General features: G+C 38.0%; 1 protein-coding gene and 1 pseudogene across 1 annotated transcript; both read right to left on the bottom strand.

Moving 5' to 3' along the window:
• Positions 1 to 4,948: 4,948 nt before the first annotated feature.
• On the bottom strand, positions 4,949 to 5,887 carry LOC150011915 (olfactory receptor 6C70-like). The gene has a single exon (XM_090275605.1). It carries the CDS (start codon positions 5,885 to 5,887, stop codon positions 4,949 to 4,951), a length of 939 nt encoding a protein of 312 aa, XP_090131731.1.
• Positions 5,888 to 19,370: 13,483 nt separating this feature from the next.
• Positions 19,371 to 21,030, bottom strand: LOC150011914 (B-cell lymphoma/leukemia 10 pseudogene; annotated as a pseudogene).
• Between the last annotated feature and the right edge of the window lie 967 nt (positions 21,031 to 21,997).

The raw sequence follows: 21,997 nt of genomic DNA, 5'->3' as shown, positions 1-21,997 counted from the left end.
AGGCTGGCAGAAAGTACACTTACATGTTTTAAAAAGTGGGGAGGGACACCTGGGAAGCATTTCCAGCTTCTGACCAGACCCCGCAGATCACAGTCCCAGCACCAGGGAAAATCAAGCCTCATTGCTTCTGATTGTGCAAACCAGTGGAGGTTGGGGTGGAGGAAGAAACTGCCAGTCTCTCATTAGAGTCCACTTGTTTAAAGGGCTCCCATGGTCCTTTAAACATCTGCAGACCCACCCACTCTGGGAATGACAGGCAGGGCAATAGCTAGAGAGGCACCAGTTCCATACTGAAGTTGGAGAAGTGCCTGGAAAGGGGCAAGTGCTGAGCAAGCAGCATTGTTCCCTCTCTGACCCCTCCCCCACATACAGCGCCACAATGTGGTGAAACAGGTCGCCCTGTACTGACAATACCTAAGGCGCCGCCCTGTATAACATAAGAAGTGTGACAGCCCTTGCCCAAATCACAGAGGCAAACACAGAAAGATGAGGAGACAGAGAAGTACGACCCAGAAGCAGGGGCAGATCAAGGTCCCAGTGGCACAACTAAGCAATGAGCAGATAGCACACCTAATGGATGAGGAGATAGACAACTTAACAGAAGCACAGTTTAAGGCAATGGTGATTAGGATGCTCACAACTCTAACAACAAAGATTAAACAGGATGGGGAAAGAATGAAGGCTATCCTGGCTGAAATGAAGGAAAATCCATATGAAACAAATGGTGAAGAAAAGGAAACCAGGGTTCAAATCAACAAATTGGGACATAATGAAGAAACAAACAGTCAACCAATACAGAAGGAGGAAATGAGAATTGAAAAAAATGAGGAGAGGGTTAGAAACTTCTGGGACAGCTATAAACGTGCAAACATCTGAATCATAGGAGTGCCAGAAGGTGAAGAGGGAGAGCAAGAAATTGAAAAATTATGTGAAAAAATAATGAAGGAAAACTTCTCTAATTTGGGGAAGGAAATGGACATACAGGTCCAGGAAGCACAGAGAGTCCCAAACAAACTAGACCCAGGGAGGACAACACCAAGACACATCATAATCAAAATGACAAAGTTTAAAGATAAAGATCTTAAAAGCAGGAAGAGAGAAGAGGAGAATTACTTACAAAGGAGTACCTATAAGACTGTCAGCTGATTTCTCAAAAGAAACTTTTCAGACAAGAAGGGACTGGCAGGAAATATATAAAGTGGTGAAAAGCAAGGCCCTACAACAAAAATTACTCTATCCAGAAAAGATATCATTCAGAATGGAAGGGCAGATAAAGTGCTTCCCAGACAAAATAAAGCTGAAGGAGTTCATCATCACCAAGTCATTATTATATGAAATGTTAAAGGGGCTTATTTAAGAAAAAGGATATCAAAACTATGAACTTTAAAATGAAAACAGTATTACAACAACCAACAACAGAAGCTAGGGAATGGAACAAAGGCAAACTAAGCAGACAACTAGAGTGGGAACAGAATCATAGGAATTGGGAGCATGTGAAGGGAGGGCAGCTGGGAAGGGATAGGGGGAGAGGGAGAGAAATGGTGCAGGAATTAAGAAGCAAGGTAGGAGGGTGGGGAATAGACAGGGAGATGTTGAGAAGAGTCCATGGACATGGACTAAGGGTGGGGGACTGCTGGAGGGAGGAGGGTTGTTGGGTGGAGGGGGAGCAAAGGGAAAAGAAATTGGGACAACTGTAACAGCATAATCAATAAAACAGACAAAAAAATTACCAGTATATAGAAAAATATAAGCAAGTGGAAATGGAAAAATAAACAAAAGCAAGAGAAGAGGAAAAAAGGAAAATAATGGTCTTTTAATCTGGATCTTGAACTTTACTGAGTAAAAGCTGCCTCCAGGCATTTTTTTTGGTGTTAATAATCTGCTTTTCCATGACAGAGACTCTGCCTGTGAGTCCATTAAAGCACCAGAGGGTCCTGCATGAATTTTTCAAAATTTTAGAGAGCTTGAGAGAGAAGTTCTCCAAGTTTAGTTTCAATTAGACAAAAACATTGGGACATGTATCCTCATCCAATGGCTGTAGTTTAACTTCAAACTTCTAAAATTTTTAGCTTCTCTGATTCTTTGATTTTGCCATAACCTATGATACTAATCCATCAGCTTAAATCTAGAAAGAATACATACTTTAGTTAAGATTTAATCTTTGCTTTCCCCCCTCTACATGGGAGTTCCTATGTATACCACTAAGATGAAGGGTATAGAGTTAAACTTCTAAGTATCAAGTCCTCTGTGATTTCAGTTTATATAACTCCTGTCACACCACTGATTTCTGATTTTAAATCAAAAGTGAAAGTCATTTTCTATATCTCCAGGTTCACATCTTGGTTATATATATAAGTGGTATTCATGATATTATATTTCTAAGCCATAACATGGCTGACAATTGATATTATTGAATCACACATTTCCTCAATATGAGTTCTGAACAAATTGAGACATAGACATAGAAATAAGGTGTCAATAGTTGCTTTATTCATAATAAATGTAGACTGAAGAGTGTGGCTAAGATGAGAGAGTTTCCTTAAATTGGCCTGATTTATTTGCCATCTTAGAAGCAGAATATTTTTGAAATCATGAGGAGAGTGCATTATGCCTTATTGAGCTAACTCAGGGGCAAATACTCAGTTATGAGCAGTGATTTTTATCCAAACCTCAACAAGTAGGTAATCTAAGTTTTTAAACAATTCTTGAATGAGAATTTTTAAACATTCACAAAGAGTCAAAATACAATAATTATTAGACATATACCCATTGTCTAGGTTCCACAATTGTAAACACATCTCCAATCTGCTTTTTGGCTGGCATCTCACCTTACAGCATTTTACCCATAAATTCACTGCATTCCACCCACAAGTTTATCAGTAAGTATATCTAACTGATAAGAAAATTTTCTTTTACCTACCATAATGCCATTATCACACATATTCCGTGTGTATTCATATTTTTATGGTTCACATTAAGATTTTTTTCACATTTAAGGTGTTAGAATTAAAATCCAAACAAAATTCACACATCATATTTGGTTGTTATGCTACTTACAAGTTTTATTCTTGTATTCCCTATAGTCCTTTTATTCTTTTTCTTGCATTAATTGATGCAGAAACAAGGTAAGCTTCCTTATGGTATCACTTGTTAGTCTATAGCCTGATTTTCTTTTACATGTTAATTAAATTTAATTATTGATTAGATTATAGGTTCATATTTTTAGCAAAGATAGTTGATAGGTGTGACTGTCTGCTTTCTATTGCATCACATCATGAGCCTTATAATGTCTGCTTGACCTACTTAGTAATGATTTGATTGATCAATTAATTTCCTTTTATAATGCTATACACTCATGGATTTTTATATATTTGATTCAATCCATTACAGTTATTATTATATTTTTATGTTGAAATTGTCTCATTTTAGGCCAGTAGGTAGGATCCAAATTGGTTCCTGTGTTCTCATATGATGTTTTTTGCCTCCTTTTTTTCTAGAACAATAAGATGTTCAAGCTCAATTTGTATGCTTCCTACCCCTAACTTGGAAACAACTTTCTACAAGAAACCCTGGTTCCTCTCAGTGGGAAATAGTATTAGAAACTACCCCCTGCTGCCTGAATTGCTTACAATCTAGTATGAATAATGGGCCCCAATCAGTGCCAAAAATTTACACAATTTAATTCTACAGCTTTAGTTTCTGCCCTTTCTTTCCCACATTTCTTTTGTTTAAGGTATAGCCATACTTTACATTAAAATTAACAAAAAGAAAAGAATATCTGACCTTTCTTAATATTTAGCTTATATAGCTATCATTACCAGTTACATCACCAAAGGTTCAATTAACTAGACTAGAATATTAAAGTGCAATTTATCATTATATGGCAAGGTAGTTATTACATTCCCTTAAGGGATGTTTTAGATAGAGAAAATAACTTTATTTAATCCAGAAAACCATGGAAGATGTAGAATATACTTTAGGCTTTGAAGTAAGACAATAAAATAATTTTTTACATTATAATTTATTTCATTGACATAGGTTGTCATGATTTCTTTCAGAAATTCAAAATTTTAATAGACACAGACAACAGTATATTTATTACCAGAGGGAAAGACGGGGTGGGAGGAGGTAATAGAGGTTAAAGGGAGGATAAACGGTGACGGAAGGAGACTTTGCATGGTGAGTACACAATACAATATACAGATGACACATTGTAGAACTGTACACCTAAAACCTATATAATTTTACAAATCAATATCATTCCAATAAATTCAATAAAAATTTTAAAAAGTTCAAAATTTTAGAATTTTAATTAAAATATATTCAGGCTAATATAGAATTTGATTTCTATTTTTTCTTATTCATCACATGCACAAGGATTAAAATTTATCTTACTGAATGAAAAAATACGTTGTAAAATAAACTGTTATATATTATATGTTACTTTGATGTTATAATTTGTGTAATATGCTCACACATCAAAAGTGACACTTATGAAACATAATATTCCCAAGGACATAATACTATATTAAAATTAAACTATTATTGTTATCTATTATCTATTATTATTAAACTATTTCCTTGTCTTTTTGTGACAGTTGATTTTTTGATTTCTTTCAAATAGTTTTTTTTTTTGGTCCTAAAAATATATTTCTAACTACAAACATTCCAAACTCTGGAAAGCTATCTAACATGCATGCTCATTGAAAACATTTATTTCATAAAATATGATGTAAGACAAATATCACATTTAAAAATTTACACTTATTACATTGATAAAGGTTTGCAGAATCAAGTTTCTAGCCAGAAATAATAACATGGAAGGAGGCTCAAAATGTCTGAAATTGCTAATATAATCTGAAACCATGTACAGGGAAAGACAAAGTAAGCCAAGAGAAAAAGGGCAACATTCTTATTCATTTTTTCCTTCATGCTTTTTAGTATTTTCTCATTGATTTGAAGCAAATAAAACTTTCTGGACCATTTCCTTAAAAGCCTGTTTCACTTGCTGGTTCCTTAGGGTATAAATGAAGGGATTCAATAAGGGGGCAACTGAGGTATGGAGCACAGCTACTCCTTTGCTTAAAGTCACCCTATCATTTGCTGATGGTTTGATGTACATGAATATACAGCTACCATAGGAGATGGAAACTACAATCATGTGGGAAGAACAAGTAGAAAAGGCTTTGGTCTTTTGCTGAGCAGAAGGGAATTTGGAAATTGTCTTGATGATGTAGCCATAGGAAAGAATCATTAACATCAAGGTGACCATTAGCGTAACCATGGCCAAGAAGAAAGACATTAGCTCTAGGAAATGTGTATCTGAACAAGAGATCTGGAGTATGGGAGAAGAATCACAAATAAAATGATCAATAACATTGGAACCACAGAATTCCAACTTGAGTACCAAGATCATTGGAGGGAAGATAATCAGGAATCCAGTTACCCAAGAGCTGAGTACAAGTTGGTAGCAAACTTTGTTACTCATGATGGTGGTATAATGCAGAGGTTTACATATAGCTACATAACGGTCATAGGACATAGCTGCCAGAAGGTAAAATTCAGTTACTCCCAAAAAGAAAAAAAGAAATAACTGAGTCATACAACTCAGATAGGAAATAGTTCTGTCCTTATTCAATAGACTCACCAGGAATCTTGGAATACAAGCAGTTGTGAATGAGATTTCTAAAAATGAGAAATTCCGTAGGAAGAAATACATTGGCGTCTTAAGGTGGGAATCAAGCAAAGTGAGGATGATGATGGTTAAGTTTCCTGTCACACTCAAAATGTAGGTAAAAAATAGAAAGAGGAAAATTACAACCTGTAACTTAGGGTCATCTGTCAGACCCAAAAGAATGAACTCTATCTGCATTGAATGGTTCCTCATTTCTCTCTTGTAGATTTTATCAAAGCTAGACAAACAGTTAAAAAAAAAAAAAGAATAGTCAGGATTAGCTGTTAGGGTCACTAAGAAAGAACAAAGAAGTAGAGAGAGAAGCTAACATTCATTGACTGATCACCAACAGTATGTCTGCACTAAGTTTGGAGATCTCCAACAACCCTCTTTGAGTAGAGTATTACACAAAATTAAAATTCTCTACAAATTAAAAAGGGTATATATTTATCAAGGTTTTACTTATAAGATTGTAATTATGAATATTTATAGTTTTCAAGAAAAACTATAGAATATAAGTAAATATAAATAAAAGTGATAAATGATTTTATAAATTCAAAATATACAAGCTCTTGCAACCACATTTTAACTAGCATTTTAAACTCCCTAAACACATTTTAGAAATCAGTAACATTGTAATACCTATATCAAGAATTTTACTCTTTCCCCATTTCCTTCAGAATGTTTTGTTAGCCAGATTGTGGACAAATTGGACTATTTCCATAGAGAGTTTACCATTAACATGATTCTTAAGAGACAAAGGGAAACCCAAAACACAAATAAGTAATAAAATGCACTCTCTTCTTTAGAATTATCTTTAGCTCTGAAACTTTGGACTGCTGGTAATGACTCTCTTTCTGAATATGGTCAACTCTTCCATTGTCTTTTACTTATCTATATATCTATCATCTATCTATTTATTTAAATTAAAAATGTTTTATTTATTTTCAGAGAGAGGAGAAGGGAGGGAGAAAAACATTGATCAGTTGTTGCTGCAACATAAGCATGTGCCCTGACCTGGAATCAAATTGGCAGATTTTTGGTTTGCAGGCCAGTGCTCAATCCACTGAGCCACACCAGCTAGGATTTTAATTGCTTTTTAAAATGTACCACATACCTAAATTTTTTACCACTTTATGTTTTATTTATTTTTATTCTCATGTGAAAACTTATGCCTGCTCAGAACAAATATGTACTGCTTCCTTAATAGTCTATTTTTAGTTTTATTAAAAAAAATTTGACATAGTCCAGAGGGTTTGTCTGAATATTATAGTGATTTTCAGAATCAACTGAGAAAGGATTTAGAGTAATTCATAATATCTTCTCTGTCTAAAGCTGCTTTGTGTTCATTGGTTAGTAAATAAAAATAATATATTATTTTTCACATTTATTCTCTTGTAATCAGTATCTTCTTAACTCCAATATTATTATTAATGAATGAAAAAAATATCTCTCTAGGAAGATGTAATCAAACAAAAAGTACGTAATAATTAAAATGTGACAAGATGATGGCCATAAAGTGAAGATTTCTCTTTTTCTAGAGATCACTTTATTAATTTCCTTTTCTCAACTTATCCATAGCTATATTAAACTTATATTTCTATACAAAAAAGATGTAAAATGATTAACCAATTAACCACATTCACTCTAATAAATTTAATTTTAAAAATGGGCAAAGGACTTGAATAGAGCTTTCTCCAAATAAGACATACAAATAGCCAATAAGATCATGAAAAAATATTCAGCATCATTAGTCATTACAGAAATGCAATTCAAAATGCAATGAGATACCACTTACATCTATAAAAATGACACAATTAAAAATATATACAATAACTATTGAGAAGAATGTGAAGAAATTGGAACCCTTGTGCATTGCTGGTGGGAAGGCAAAATGATGCAGCCACTGTGGAAAACACTGTTAGTTTCTCATAAATTTAAATATACCATGTGACTACCATATGACTTAGTAATTCCACTGCTAAGTACATAGCCACAGAAATAAAAGCAGGGCTTAATGTTCATAGCAGCATTATTTACAATAGGCAAAAAGTGGAATCAACCCATGCCTATCAGCAGATGATGGATTTAAAAAAATGTGGCCTGTTCATACTATTCAGCCATAAAAGGGAATGAAATATTGATATATGCTTCAACATGGTAAACCTTAAACACATTATGCTTAACGACATAAGCCAAAACACAAAAGGACAAGTACTGTGTGGTTCCACTTATAGAGGTACCTAGAATAGGCATATTCATAGAAACAGAATGTGGAATAGAGGTTACCAGGGAAAGGGAGTAAGGGAAAGGAATGGGAGTAGGGGAAGGGAGTAGGGGAAGGAGAATACAGAGTTTATATTGAGGAAGATGAAAAAGTTTTGAATACAGTGGTGATGGTTACACAACATTGTGAATGTATTTAATGCCACTGAATTGTACACTATTATGTGGTTAAAATGATAAGTATTATGTATATTTTACCATAATAAAATATTTTTAAAGAGTGAAAAATAGAAAAAATTAAACTGCTTATAAATATCTGCCTTTGAGTTCCACAAAATTATCTTAATTTATAATTAAAAATAAAAGATCCAAACTCTAAAGCACTTACCTTAGTTCCTGTATTTTCCTGTATTTTCTTCTAGGATGTAAAAAGGGAGAAAAAGGAGGTTGTAATGGATTATGAATGCGTTCAAAGTCTAGGCAATATTATGTAAGCAATAAATTGAAAAGAAAATGACTTTTAAGTTGCAACTCAAAGCAAAAAGATGGAATGTATTCTGTACTTTTGTAAACTTTGTACCTTCTGCCTCACCCTTGTATGTAACTTTGAACTTAAACCAAAGTTCTGGAGTTGGTTAGTAGAAACTACTGTATTTGGTTCTAGCTAAGATAAATCTCTAGCATTTACTGTGCATACATTCAAATGATTATTAATGCAAATGAAATCCATTTTTATATTCTTTACATTTGGAAATAGAAATGGAAAAAATCCAGGAATACCTGATAAAAGCATTATATCCTATAAGTAGGGAGACAGTTCATTGTTAATTTTACATGCCAAAAATGTGAGCATTCTTTTATCCTTTAATTAATTACATACTCAAGGGATTTCATTGAGAAGGGAATAGGAACAAAACAATACAGAAGAAAATGTTTCCCTGGGAATAATGATCAGAAGACACTAATGATATATAATAAAACAAACTTATATAGCATATTGTAATAGAATGTGATGGGTCACTATACTTAAGGAGAACTGAGGTTATTAAAAATCTAGTCAGTGAATATTAATAAAAATATGTAACAATAGATTGAGAATTAATGGAAATGAAATCAGTAATCTTATATATAAAGTCAAAGACTTTTTTCACATGTGGATGTTACAGAACAGGGGTGTCCAAAAACCCCCAGGACTTGTGGCTGGGGGAGAAGGAAGCAGCTTTCAGGATGCCTTCACATGCCTGAGGCTAGTAGCTGGTATCTTTGTTACACAAATGGCTTGAATGCTTCCAAGGCCTCAAGAAGATGGGAGGGATCTTGGACTGGGGGATGGTATGGAAAGAGCACACAAAGCCTGCGTGAGGTTCTGTGAATGGTCAGAACTGGGAACCATTCTCTCTACATCACAGGACGCAGTCAGGGATTTAAAAATGGGCGGCAGACATTTTTAACTGGGTTCGCCATGTGAATTACAAAGAAGGAAAAACTACATGCAGTTTACAAGGAGGCCGAGAATCCATGAGGTTTTTGGATTAAAAGCTGGCAGGCACCATAACACAGACAAGGCCTCCCCAATTAAAATTGAATGATTGGCAGCTACTGGTAAAGCTGAACTGTGTTTAGAAAGTAGGGAAATGGTATCTAACTTTTCTAAACTAGCCTGGTTTGATAGGGGCAGGCAAGGATATGTGTTTGTGGGTGTTTTAAGGAATATAAGACTTAACAGCAGGAATTCGCAAATCTAAATCTATATAACTATTAAATAAACAATTCCCTTTCTTTTCACTAAAAAAAAGAAAATCTAGTCAGTGAATAATACCAATTGTCAGCAAGATGAAAAGGAAACCAACCATATGGGAAAATATATTTGCCAACGACATCTCAGACAAGGGACTGATCTCCAAAATATATAAAGAACTCATACGACTCAACACCAAGAAGACAGACAACCCAATTAAAAAATGGGCAAAGGACCTGAACAAACACTTCTCCAAAGAAGACATACAGAGGGCCCATAGACATATGAAAATATGCTCAACATCACTAGCCATCAGAGAGATGCAAATAAAAACCACAATGAGATACCACCTCACACCAGTCAGAATGGCCATCATCAACAAATCAACAAACAACTTGTGCTGGAGAGGATGCAGAGAAATGGGAACCCTGGTGCATTGCTGGTGGGAATGCAGACTGGTGCAGCCACTATGGAAAACAGTTTGGAATTTCCTCAAAAAACTAAAAATGGAATTGCCTTTTGAACCAGCAATTCCATTACTGGGATTATATCCGAAAAATCCTGAAACACCAATTCAAAAGAACCTATGCACTCCAATGTTCATAGCAGCACTATTTACAATAGCCAAGTGCTGGAAACAACCTAAATGCCCATCTGTAGATGAGTGGATCAAAAAACTGTGGTACATTTACACAATGGAGTTTTATGTAGCAGAAAGAAAGAAGGAACTTCTACCATTTGCAACAACATGGATGGAACTAGAGAGAATTATGCTTAGCGAAATAAGCCAGGCAACGAAAGAAAAATACGCTATGCTGTCACCTATTACAGGAAACTAATGAACAACACAAACAAATAAGCAAAATTGAACCAGAGTTATGTAAACAAGGAGTAGACTAACAGTAACAAGGGGGGAGGTGGGAGGGAGAAAAGGGGGTAAGAAGGGGAAGTGTCAAATCAAAGAACATGTATAAATGACCCACAGACATGGGCAACTGAGTGGGGACTGAATGTGGGGGAAGGGAGGGGCAGGATACAGGGAAGCAAGAGGGGGGAAAAAGTGAGACAACTGTAATGGAAAAACAAACAAAAAATTTTTTTTAGTGGGGGAAAATGAAAATATGAAGAATGGAAATGCCAGTTCAGTGAATATTAGGACAAAGATTTTCCTTCACGTTGTATATTTTTCTCCCTATTTGATCTCTCCAGAGTTTGGCATTCTAAACAAGTAAGTAATGACTTAAGTTTCTTTGCATATAACTAATAAGACCAGTTGTTAATAGAGGTTCCTTTTTCTGACCAAGCCTTTGACTGGAATGTCAAGCCTAAAGGAGACATGCTTGGGCTCAGGTTGTTACCAAAAAGCCCTAAGGAACTGGGAATGACTTTCAAAGGTAATAAAAGCCCGCGAAATAAAAGGCCTGCTGCCATGGTTGGTTGTGCGGTCCACAGCAATCTCTCCAGGGAAGGAACGAAGGTTGTTTTCCTGAAATATGGCTAGAAGGGACCTTAAGGCACAATGGAAAACCAGAAAGACTTGGAAAGGACAGGTGTGTACAGGCAAGGATGAATGCCAGGTATGTGGCCCAGCTTCTGTGCCCTGAAGAGCAGACTGAGGGCCACCCTAAATGTTCCTTGGGTAAGTTCCAGCAAAACAGAACTAAAGATCATAAGTGATCATTTGCTGCTCTTGTTATGTTTATGCAAATGAACAGGATAAATTAAAAATGGACTTAATGTAGTCCCTTTAAAGACAAGGAGAGTAATCTTAGGGAGAAAAATCATTATTCAAGGAAAATCACAATGATCAGTGGCAGACTGTAAAGTAGGGCAGCTAACCGTCTTAAAAGTTTCTTCTCACTTAAAAAATGGTTTCACTTGAAAATTAAACCATATCTGTGATATCACCAAAGAGATTCAAGTTGCAGGCAAGTAGAATGTCAAGTGCCTTGCAACTGGATGTCTTCCCAATAAGACAGTCTTACAGATTTAGAGACTTGTTTGTTGGTTATGTTACATAAATTAACATGTGTTTTCTGTTTTCAAAGGGCATAAGCCTATGACCGCATTACCTGAGTGATTGTCTGTACGCATAAGCCTCACTTAATCCTCTCTGCAGCGCTGCCTCCTGAGACTCAACAGTTTGGCTGAACTAAATGGCTGGGTTGGTGAAGAATGGGGTGGTCTGTGGGCTTCACTTTAAAACTGAATTCTCTTTTCTATCCTAATGGCTTGGACAGAAAGGGCCCAGAGGTCTGAGAGGGGGGAAACATAAACTATTTCCCTCAGCCCAAACTAAATATAACGGGCAAAAGGGTTTTGGACAGGCGAGATGTGCCTAGCACACCTTCCTCCAAAGAAGCCCTTTTTTTTTTCTCCTAATGTGGAACATTGAAAAATTAATCCCTGCCTTTTGTCACCTAGTAGTTATGGATTGAATGATGCTTTTTAACCCTTTTTGCCAAATCTGTTGCCCTCAGAACACAACAAGGATGCCAGCCTGCTAAACCAAGCACGCCGTTGTCCGGAGACAGCCAACTGACCTGGAGTCTGCACAATCCTTCCCCATGTGGGAAGGCCACCATCCCCTCCACACTCCCACTATTATTAGGGATTTCTGGACCCAAGGGTAGGTAGGACGACGACCATGTCCAGCTTGAAGCAGCTAGAGGAGCTTGAGACCTTCGCCCATTGTCCTTTACAAGATTACAAAGGGTCTTAATATCTGAGAGGGAGGGATAGTTATTTTTTACGAACCATGGGTATGGACTTGGGGGGGGGATGCTGGGGGAGGGAGATACTGGGTGGAGGGGAGTAAAGGGGAAAAAATTGGAACTACTGTAACAACATAATCAATAAAATATACTTAAAAAAAAACATAGAGAGAATAATACCAATTGGTGGGTCATGATTACATTTATGTTATTATTCAATAATCTACTTTAGTATTTCAGGTTAGAGTTACAAAATTTCCTTAGAGTTCCTACATTTAGCAAAATCTTTCATTTAGAACAGTGGTTCTCAACCTTCCTAATGCTGCGACCCTTTAATACAGTTCCTCATGTTGTGGTGACCCCCGACCATAAAATTATTTTTGTTGCTACTTCATGACGGTAATTTTGCTACTGTTATAAATTGTAATGTAAATATCTGATATACAGGATGTATTTTCATTGTTACAAGTTGAACATAATTAAAGCAAAGCGATTAATCACAAAAACAATATGTAATTATATATGTGTTTTTTGATGGTCTTAGGCGACCCCTGTGAAAGGGTCATTCGATGCCCAAAGGGGTCGTGACCCACAGGTTGAGAACCAATGATTTAGAAAATCCTTAGCATGTGTTGCAACATTCTTTAAGCTAATTGATTTGGGGATCAATTACCTGAGTACATAAGGTCCAACATCAGCAGAGCAGTATCTCAAGACCCAATAAAAACATTACTGAATAAAATAAGATATGAGAATTGTATCCAAGGAGTATGAAACATAGGACACTTTTGTTAAAGAAGGATGACAGTCAGACATTAGTAACTTTAAGGTATTTCTCTCAATTATGTTAAAAATAAAAATATTCAAAGAAAGAATATCATAACTGTTGACCTATCACATATGAAAGAAATAAAAAAACCTGTGATGTGGAAAAGATAAGCAGTATACGCTCACAAAAATACCTCAACATAGAATAACAAGGGCTGGACTTCCGGTCAAGATGGAGGCTTAGACGGACACGCTAGGTCTCCCTCTACAACTACAGTGGAATACAACTACTTCAAAACAAAGGATAACTAGAAATTCCAGAAAATAAAGCTACACAGAAGCCCAACATATGAAGTTATAAACCAGCGGTGCCATTTGGGCAGGTAAGAGTTAAAGAAGGCAAAGCTGTTTGCGGAGCGGCGGGGCGGGGCGGCGAAAAATCCTGGAGGCAATCAAGCCCCTGGCGTGCGCGACTCCAATCAAGCCCCTGGCGTGCCCGACTCCGGCGCTGGGGAGCAGCCGCAGCATCGCCTTGAACAGTGAGGCCCAGGGGGGCGGGAGGACGGATCCCGGTCTCCTAGCTGAATAACTGTGTGAATCCATCTTGGACCCCCGCCCCCACAGAAAGCACCACAGGGCTGCGAAATAGGTCGCGGACAGGCAGGCGCCGGTGGTCGCTGATTTGTGACGCGTACGCAGGCACTGCCCCCTGCCCCCGACAGCCGGCCCAGGAAAACAAAACGCATCTGTCAAAATGTGGCAGACAAATATAGAGATCCCGGTGACACAACTCACCAGACAGCAGATAGAGAACCTGACAGATGAACAGATAAGAAACCTGTCAGAGGCTCAGTTCTGGGCCATTGTTATCAGGTGGCTTACAGAATTCACAAAAGAGCAGGAAAAAGATATGAAAGAAGCGAAAAACTTTCATAACGAAAGGAACAAAACCACATACGAGACAGATGGTGAGGAATCCAGAGTCCATTTCAACAAACTGGAATATGGAGAAGGAACAAGCAGTCAACCAATGCAGCGAGAGGAAATGGCAAGCAACAATGAGAGGATCAGAAACCTCTGGGACAGCTATAAAAGGCCCAACATAAGAATCATTGGTTTGCCAGAGAATGAGGAAGATGAACTAGAACTTGAAAAATTGAGTGAAAATATAATAAAGGAGAACTTCCCAGACTTGGGGAAGGGAATAGACTTGCAGGTCCAGGAAGCAAGGAGAGTTCCCAAGAGACTGGACCCAGCGAGAACCACTCCAAGACACATTATAATCAAAATGTCAAAAATTAAAGATAAAGAGAGAATCTTAAAAGCAGCAAGAGAGAAGAAAAGAATTATGTACAAAGGGGTCCCAATTAGACTATCAGCTGACTTCTCAAGGGAAACCCTACAGACAAGAAGGGACTGGCAAGAAATATTCAAAGTAATGAAAATCCAAAACCTACAACCACGAATACTCTATCCAGCGAAATTGTCATTCAGAATAGAAGGACAGAGAAAGTGTTTCCAGGACAAAATAAAACTGAAAGAGTTCATTAGATCCAAACCACTGTTATATGAGAAGTTAAAGGGACTGGTTTAAAAAACAGAAGCTAGGGAGATGAAACAAAGGCAAACGAAACAGGCAACGAGAGTGGAAAAGGAACTGTGGGTAAGGGAAACATAGTGGGGGGAGGCCAACAGGGAGGGGGAGTGGGGAGAGGGAGGGAGATAATATAGGATTTGGGGATCATGGTAGGAGGGAATGGAATAGACGGAGAGAGGTTGGGAGGAACTGTAAGCACAACTAATGGACATAATCTAAAAGGGGGGGACAACTGGAGGGAGGGGGCCACCGGGTGGAGGGGAGCAGAGGGAAGGGAAAGTGGCACAAATGTAATATTTTAATCAATAAAACACATTAAATCTGGAAAAAAAAAAAAAGAATAACAAGGGCTGAGAGATACAAGCAGCATTAATATAGTATATCTGATATTTACATTACAGAATAGAAATCATATTTATAAAAATGTTAGCCAATAACCTTTAATCACGTTTGTGGTTTCATATGCATTTTTCAATATTACTGCCTTAGGAAATGGTTATTTGTCTCAAACCTAAAGAGTATTATATTACTTCTGACTCTCTTTTCTCTCAGCCTTCTCATTCTTTGCTTTTTTCCAAGGTACTGTGATGTTCCCATTTCATAACAGAGTAGGATCTCTGGTTTTATTTTAATGTAAGCAAAATCATTTCAAAGAGTCCAGCCCTTTGCCCTTTAAATTACCTCAGAGTAGGAGTAAAAAGTTTAAAATACAAAGATATATCTTTGACTTGTCTTTCCTGTATTTAAACAAGTTAAAGCATTCCTAAGATAATAGGTGCATTGGTTAGGCAGAAGTTTTCCTGAAATGGTTAAGGGGAAATTTTCCTGGAAACTGAGCATCAACTGGATTTTAGTCTTACCAGGGTGCTTGGCCATGGACCGAGCCCCAGAATTCAGTCTTTTTGGAATTTGTACATTAGGACTAGCTCCAGGTATTTTTGCCAAGATGTTAAATTCTGAGCCACTTAAGATCGGCCCTATATCAGTAATCTCTCCCTTAATTGGCATTTTATGTAACTCTCACTCAAGTCTAGTACACTCACGATCCATTCTTATGTGTGTCATCTTGATTCCTGCAGTACATGTTCTCTTTTGGTGAATAACAATTTTCTTTCTATAGAAGGGAAAGTACTTCCCTTGGAAGGTCATGTGGAGACTTGATTGTAAGTATTATTATAGAAGCCATGATTTGAGGTGAGAGAAGACTTTAAGAAAAAAGGTATCACCTTCCAGTGCATTTATTTGCCTCAGAAGAGGACATTATATATTCTCCAAGTAGGAAGAGGTTGTTGTTGTCTGGCAAGGAGGAGTGAACCACTTCTTTTAAAAAAATTCTTGTTTATTCTGTTACAGTTGTTGCAATTTCCCCCCCCTTTCCCTCCTTTGTTCCTACCTTTTGTAACAGCATGGATAGAACTGGAGATTATTATGCTAAGTAAAACAAGCCAGTTGATGAAAGACAAATGCCATATGATATCCCTTCTAAGAGGAATCTAATGAACAAAATAAACTAATGAGCAAGACCTAACCAGAGACATGAAACAGGAAACAGACTGACAGCTGCCAGAGGAAAGGGGGTAAGAGGGAAAGGTGAAAGAAGGGATAGGGAGTAAAGGACATGTATGAACCACTTTTTCAAGTCAGCACAGGAGAATATAGGAGTTCATGATCTTCAGGCCATCACACAAATGTCTCCTCTCTCCTGTAAAAACTCAGGGGACAAGACAAAACACCTGCTTGAGTTCTTCCACTTTAAGGTCAAGGGAGAAGGAATATTTATACATTAATCTCAGCCACTGGTTGAGTGCTGATCTTGAGGGGCTGATCTTAGGCACTTCTGGCCTGTCACACAGATGGGCACAATAGGCCTCTATGGACACAAACAAGCCCTTTGCTCTATATGCCTGTAGCAGTTGGAAGTCAGGTTGGTGTACACCACAGCAGGAAGGGTGAGGAGATATGGACAAGGCACTGCGGCATCTTCTATGGACTTCATCTACCTATAAATATGTGAAGAGTGTATATGTGTTTGTGCATTCAGAATATAATGTAAGCTACAGTAAAGCTCTGGTCAGAAATTCTACTGGCTTTTATTTTATTTTTTTTAAGTATATTGTATTGATTATTTTGTTATAATAGTTCCAATTTTTTCCCCTTTACTCCCCTCCATTCAGCACCCCCCTCCCCCAGCAATCCCCCCCCAAGTCTGTGCCCATGGTTTATACATATAAGCTCTCCCACTTCACCCTTTCATATATTCTTCTTTTTAATAAATAATTGATTAATTAATTATTTTAACAATAAAAAATAAAAATCCCTCCCTCTCAGATATTAAGACCCTTTATAATCTTATAAACGACAATGGGCGAAGGTCTCGAGCTCCTCTAGCTGCTTCAAGCTGGACACGGTCGTTGTCCTACCTACCCTTGGGTCCAGAAATCCCTAATAAGAGTGGGGGTGTGGAGGGGAGGATTGCCTTCCCATATGGGGAAGGATCGTGCAGACTCCAGGTCAGTTGGCTGTCCCTGGACAACGGCATGCTTGATTTAACAGGCTGATGTCTTTTTTGTATTCTCCTCATTCTTCACCAACCCAGCCACTTAGCTCAGCCAAACCATTGAGTCTCAGGAGGCAGCGCTGCAGACAGGATTAAGTGAGGCCTATATGTACAGACAATCACTCAGGTAATGAGATCATAGGCTTATGCCCTTTGAAAACAGAAAACATAAGTTAATTTATGTAACATAACCCACATACAAGTCTCTAAATCTGTAGGACTGTCCTATTGGAAAGACATCCAGTTGCAAGGCATTTGACATTCTTCTTGCCTGTAACTTAAATATCTTTGATGATACCACAGACATAGTTTAATTTTCAAGTGAGAACATATTTTAAATGAAAAGAGACTTTGAAGACGGCTAGCTGCACTACTTTATAGTCTATCATTGATCATTGTGATTTTCCTTGAATAATGATTTTTCTCCCTAAGATTCGGCAGCGGCAGCCGTCCGTCTCGAGAGACGATGGTGTAGCTTCTTAAGAGTCTATCTGCACCGCCGAGAATGGCTGTGCCGTCCAACTCGGGAGTGACACGGTATCTGTCTCCTCCCGTGTTGAATCGACATCTTGTGATGATGCTGGAGTGTCCTCTCCAGTGAAGCTGAAGCTACAGAGCCTGGGCAGGGTGATATGGAGGGTCTGCTGTTGCCCATGCAGCAGACCCCCCCTCTCTTCGCAGCTGAAGGGTCCAAGGGAAAGACGGAGTCAATACAGCTTGGCTTCAGGTGCGCCGCAGGAGTTGCCGGTGTTGACTACAACGTCAAACCGCCTTAGGGACTCCGGCTCCGGATTTTCTGTCGGGGTTTACTCCCTTAGCCTTTCCCCTGAAGAGGTATGCCGCAAGGCAGCGGAGGTTTTTTGGAATCAGAGTTTTCCTTCTCTGATGTGCCCTGACTGGAAGATCGAACCAGCGACACTTAGCTCGCAGGCCGACGCTCAATCCACTGAGCCAAACCAGCCAGGGTTACCCTCCTTGTAATTAAAGGGACTGCATTAAGTCCATTTTTAATTTATCCTGTTCATTTGCATAACCACAACAAGAGCAGCAAATAATCACTTATGATCTTTAGTTCCGCTTTGCTGGAACTTACCCATGGAACATTTAGGGTGACCTTCAGTTTGCCCTTCAGGGCACAGAAGCTGAGCCACATACCTGGAATTAAGCCTTGTCTGTACACACCTGTCTTTTCCAAGCCCTTCTGGTTTTCCATTGTGCCTTAAGGTCCCTTCTAGCCATCTTTCAGGAAAACAACCTTCGTTCCTTCCCTGGAAAGATTGCTGTGGACCGCACAACCAACCATGGTACCAGGCCTTTTATCTCGTGGGCTTTTATTACCTTCGTAAGTCATTCCCAGTTCCTCAGGGTTTTTTTTGTAATAACAAGAGCCCAAGCATGTCTCCTTTAGGTATGACATTCTGGTCAATGTCTTGTTCAAAACAAAACAAAACAAAACAATAAACAACCCTCTATTAACAGCTGGTCTTATTAGTTTTATGCAAATAAACGTATGTCATTACTTACTTCTTTAGATGCCAAACTCTGGAGGGATCAGTTAGGGAGAAAAATATACAGTGTGAAGGAAAATCCTTGTCATTCTAATATTCACTGAACTGGCATTTTCATTCTTCATATTTTCATTTTTCCCCAACTAAGAATTTTTTATTTGTTTTTCCATTACAGTTGTCTCACTTTTTTTTCCCCCTCTTGCTTCCCTGCACCCTGTCCCCTCCTTCTCCAACATTTAGTCCCCACTCAGTTGTCCATGTCCTTGGGTCATTTATACATGTTCTTTGACTAGACCCTTCCCCTTATTACCCCCTTCTCTCCCTCCCCCCCTTGTTACTGTTAGTCTACTCCTTGTTTACATACCTCTAGTTCAATTTTGCTCATTTGTTTGTGTTGTTCATTAGTTTCCTGTAATAGGTGACAGCATAAGGTATTTTTCTTTCATTGCCTGGCTTATTTCACTAAGCATAATTCTCTCTAGTTCCATCCATGTTGTTGCAAATGGTAGAAGTTCCTTCTTTCTTCCTGCTACATAGTACTCCATTGTGTAAATGTACCACAGTTTTTTTTTTTTGTTAAAACTTTTATTTTATTGTCTATATTCAAAAGTCTGAAAGAAAAATCAGTGTTAAATCTATAAATACAGGTTTTACAGCCTATCTACATTATGATCTTCAATTCTGAGTGGATCCTACTTAAATTAAAAATAATTGCATATCAAATTTTATTTAAATTAATAAAATGAAAAGCCTGTTCCTGCTTTTAAAAAAATTTCTTTCAATGTAATCCCACACACACGCAACTGGTTGAGCACTGTCCCGCCAACCATAAGGTCGCTGGTTTGATTCCTGGTCAGGGCACATACCTGGGTAGTGGTGCATGTGAGAGGCAACTGGTTGATGTTTCTTTCACACGTCAACGTTTCTCTCCCTCCCTTTCTGCCTCCCTACCCCCTCTCTAAAAATACATAAAGACTAAGTGTCTGTAAGCCAAACTGAGTAGGAAAAAAATTTTTTTTTCAGTTCACTGGCAGTTTTTCCCATCAACAACTGGCTTTATTTCCAATTAGAAACAGCTTGATCCTGAAAATTGACTGCTGGATGGTTGGAAAGGACTATTCGATTTTGAAAATTTCTAGCACAAATGTACTAAGAAACAACATTCCCAGCTTAAGACTCCATTATTAAAATAGAGAAATGTTCCCTATTAAAACTGGTCTTAAAACATAAAAAATGTGAAAAGACTAAATACCTCAAAGAAGGTGTAAGGGGGATAAATGGTAATGGAAAAGAATACAATAAAAAATAAACTATTAAAAAAAATACAAAATTCTCAGAAGTGTATGATCCACATTTACTTTAGCTATCTAAAAGTATGCTTCTTTCCCCACCCCCAAAAGTCTATTTACAAAGTGTGCTTACATTGCATTTTAAAGACATGTATTGGGTGTTAACAAGTCATTATGACGGTTTTATAAAAAGATTCATATCTTTTCTAATATTAGTCATTATTAAAAAAATTAAAAGGCTGTGAACTGTCATTGCCGTGAAAGAGCACGTGATCTTAGGGGAAGAAACATCTCACTTGAGTTTCCACAAGTTCCTTCTTCTAACTGCAGCTCTGGGGGCAAAGGAGGAGCCCCAGGGTCCCCAGGTCTGGGAAGTGTGGCTGAAGAGAAGGTAGGGTTTTCAGTTTTGCCTACTTCTAAAACAGGCAAATTCAGAGACGAATGAGTAGAAAAAAAGGGCGCTGTGCTGGATTCTCCTTCTGGATGGTACATGATAGTGGATGCTCTCCGTTTTTCAGAGAAGTTATTCTCATGTGAATTTGATCGAGAGAAGCTATTTGTGGCTCCATCTGGAAAAGGCTCACAGTTGCTACATTTTAGTCCTTTTAGATGTTCTAGTTTTATATTTCGAAGTTTCAGCACTTCATCTGTAATCTTCTGTATCAGGAAGTTCTGTGTTTTTTCTCGCCGAATAGATTCAACAAGGGTATCTAGTCCTCTGGGGTTTTCTTGTAAGTAGTCTAACAATTTTCCAGCCCTTTTTCTACTTGATGTTCGGCAAGAAATTTCTTCACTGTCTTCTCTACTGAGTATTTTTTTTGCGCGTAGATGATCAAAATGTCTCTCGGCTATGATTTTTTTCACACAGATATACACGCAAATTTTCTAAAGCGTCCTTCTTCACTTCAGTCAGGTCCTCCTCAGTGAGGGACGGCGTGGTGGGCTCCATTAGCGGAGGTAGGCGATGACGCTTCCGGGTCCGGGAGCTCAGGCTGCGCCGTCCCACCTAAACGGGGTGCTGAGACCTCCACAGTTTTTTGATTCACTCATCTACAGACGAGCACTTAGGTTGTTTCCAGCACTTGGCTATTGTAAATAGTGCTGCTACAAACATAGGGGTGCATAGGTTCTTTTGGATTGGTGTCTCAGGATTTTTCGGATATAATCCTAGCAATGGAATTGCTGGTTCAAAAGGCAGTTCCATTTTTAGTTTTTTGAGGAAATTCCAAACTGTTTTCCATAGTGGCTGCATCAGTCTGCCTTCCCACCAGCAATGCACCAGGGTTCCCATTTCTCTGCATCCTCTCCAGCACAAGTTGTTTGTTGATTTGTTGATGATGGCCATTCTGACTGGTGTGAGGTGGTATCTCATTGTGGTTTTTATTTGCATCTCTCTGATGGCTAGTAATGTTGAGCATTTTTTCATATGTCTATGGACCCTCTGTATGTCCTCTTTGGAGAGGTGTTTGTTCAGGTCCTTTGCCCATTTTTTAATTGGGTTGTCTGTCTTCTTGGTGTTGAGTCGTATGAGTTCTTTATATATTTTGGAGATCAATCCCTTGTCTGAAATTTCATTGGCAAATATATTTTCCCATATGATTGGTTCCCTTTTCATCTTGCTGATGTTTTCTTTAGCTGAGCAGAAACTTTTTAGTTTGATGTAGTCCCATTTGTTTATTCTTTCCTTTATTTTCCTTGCCTTAGGAGATATATCAGTGAAAACATTGCTACGTGGGATATCTGAAATTTTCCTACCTATTTTTTCCTCTAGGACTTTTATGGTATCACGGCTTACATTTAAGTCTTTGATCCATTTTGAGTTTATTCTGGTGTATGGTGTAAATTGATGGTCTAGTTTCATTTTTTTGCATGTCCCTGTCCAGTTCTCCCAACACCATTTGTTGAAGAGGTTCTTTTTACTCCATT

This window comes from Furipterus horrens, unplaced genomic scaffold (assembly GCF_987537825.1).
Source record: "Furipterus horrens unplaced genomic scaffold, mFurHor1.1.pri manual_scaffold_4, whole genome shotgun sequence".
NCBI lineage: Eukaryota > Metazoa > Chordata > Mammalia > Chiroptera > Furipteridae > Furipterus > Furipterus horrens.
Note: the sequence above shows the minus strand (reverse complement) of the source record. Positions and strands in the feature narration are given on the sequence as shown.